Source organism: Capsaspora owczarzaki (assembly GCF_000151315.2).
Source record: "Capsaspora owczarzaki ATCC 30864 unplaced genomic scaffold supercont2.5, whole genome shotgun sequence".
NCBI classification, from domain to species: Eukaryota; class Filasterea; order Ministeriida; family Capsasporidae; genus Capsaspora; species Capsaspora owczarzaki.
This window is the reverse complement of record NW_011887296.1, coordinates 1186339-1188559: the sequence shown is the minus strand read 5'-3', so window position 1 is coordinate 1188559 and position 2221 is coordinate 1186339. Positions and strand designations below refer to the sequence as shown.

Here is a 2221-nt window from a genome sequence, read left to right as displayed (position 1 = left end):
CTCGTGGTATTGATTGCTTGCTAACAGGAGAAACGGACAGATCGAGCACAGGCGGAAGATGCGAACGAACTGGAGAAATGGACAGGTCAAGCACAGGCGGATGAGAGTCATCGCCTTGCCTCGAACTGTGCGGCCGCTGTGGCGGCGGGGGTGTCACTGTTTCACGAGGCCGCTTGTCCTTTGGAAACGACTCTGTAGTATCTGCAGATCCAGCTGCGGGGGCGGTAATCCGAGCCGGCTCTTCCGCTTGTCGCTTCCGACGCCACGCGGTGGCCCGGATGTCGTCAATGACGGATTGCCGAGTTGTTGATGCAGCAACAGGAGCGGTGGACAGGAAGGGAAATTGGTTTCGGCTGTGCGACTCGGCTCCACTTGAGGAATCAACTTTCACGGCATCCCTAGCAACGTGTACCTCATCCGGCTCGGCCTCTGCACTGGCCAAGAGTGCCGATATAAATCCTGGACTCGAGAACGGGTCAGAGAACTCGTCGTCGTCATTGTCGTCGTCGTTTGGTCTGAAAGAGTTCCCGCGGACGTCATAACTGTCATCCTCATCATCAACACCATCGAGAATGGCCACAGAAGAAGAAGCTGAGGGAGCAGTTGCTGATGTTGCACCTGTAACATTCGACTTGCTTGTCACTGAAGAAGAAGAGCTGGTCGTGCGGTCTTTGGAGTACCAGTCCAGAATGGTCTTGGGACGCGCCCCAGATCCTGGGTCGGTGTGACTTGCGGTAGTGGACGAGCTGGATGCAGCAGAACCGAGCTTGTGACCAGGATCTTGCTTTGCTTTGCTCTTCTTTTTGCTCTGGTAGCCTTCCGGCTCCTTGACCTTAATGTACGTGCCGCCGCAGGTGGCTTGGTGTTCTGCCCACCATGGATCGTTTGCAGATGGGGCGCGATTGGTGGCGCGCTTGACCCAGCCGAAGAACGGCCGCTGATCCTTGCACGGGCCGTTGCATCGCCACCAATGCACGCGATACGTCGCGACTTCGTCGTGGAACGTGTGGTAGATGGTGATGCTCGTTCCCACAATGTCATTAATCCGCCGCATGTGCTTGCAAAACTCTTCGCCGTGACCATCGCGATCCTGGGCACAGAGACACAACATGAGCATGAGCAACGATGCGCGCACGGGTTTTCCGACAAGTTGCTCGGGAAAAACTCACCCGGTTGTTGGCGGTAACAAACAGATATGCATGAATCATTTCGTGCTGTTTCAGCACATGTGGGGTGAATAATCACCATCAACGCAAGTGAGAGAGAAACCAACATGCATCGTTCTCTGAGCCAGCCAAACGCTTACAAGTAGAGTTTCAACGAGCTCTTTTCGCGATCGAAACTTTAGCAATGGCTCACTGAGCGAAATGGAGCACAGTCCGCCTCGACCTTCGTACTTGCACAATCCGGCGCATCTATCATAATTCATGAATGAAATGACAAAATCAAACAAACAAACAAAAACAAAATGGATCTGAGTGTGGTCGTCGCGACGGGACTAAAGCGCTGAGATTTGGTGGCCAAAACTCACAGCGTCATGCGCTTGGACCACTGCAGGACAACTCCAGTCAGCCGGCTCTGGAACAGCTCGCTGTCAAACATCTGAAACAGCGCGTGCACGTCTGGGTGCGGGTCGAGCAGCTCGTACTCGTCGGAAATGACGTTGCTCAGGGTTGCGTGAACTGGCGGATTTCGACCCCCCGACGGCGGCGGCCATGACGATGCCACGTCACGCTGCTGGTCCGTGGCTGATGGGCGGCTGTGTGGGGCTGCAGAGCCGTCGCGGTCTGGCTTTGGCTTTGGCTTGGGCCACGGGACGTGCGCCATCGCAAATTTTGCACGAAAAACCGCTCAGGAATGACACAAACACACCCACACAGAAACGAGGTTGTGGAAATTTGGACTGGAGTCGCATATGCAATGAATGATGATGCGAAATACTTGTATTGGATGGAGTGGGGAGACCAAAATGCGTTGTAATGTGAAGCCAATCAGGACATGACGCAGCAGAATTCAATCAAACACAAACCAACCTTGGACATCAATCACATACGCTACAAAACACACACACCACTCAAGCAAAGGCCTTCAGAATATCCGTGAGACGAAGAATGCAATCGGCTTGTGCTGGCCGGGCTCGACAATCCACAGACGGTGGACGTGCGAGATGGTTGCGAGCATGATTGCCTGCTGGAGCGTGTCGTTGGATGACACGGTCAGC

At 54.3% G+C, this 2221-nt stretch overlaps 1 protein-coding gene across 1 annotated transcript; it reads right to left on the bottom strand.

Moving 5' to 3' along the window:
• Window positions 1–25: 25 nt before the first annotated feature.
• On the bottom strand, window positions 26–1827 carry CAOG_03804 (zinc finger RAD18 domain-containing protein C1; the record flags this gene model as incomplete). The annotated part of the gene is made up of 4 exons (XM_004363475.1): window positions 26–1090; window positions 1170–1214; window positions 1307–1415; window positions 1532–1827. Coding segments are annotated over 4 exons (1515 nt in total), but the record flags the coding sequence as incomplete, so codon positions are not given.
• Between the last annotated feature and the right edge of the window lie 394 nt (window positions 1828–2221).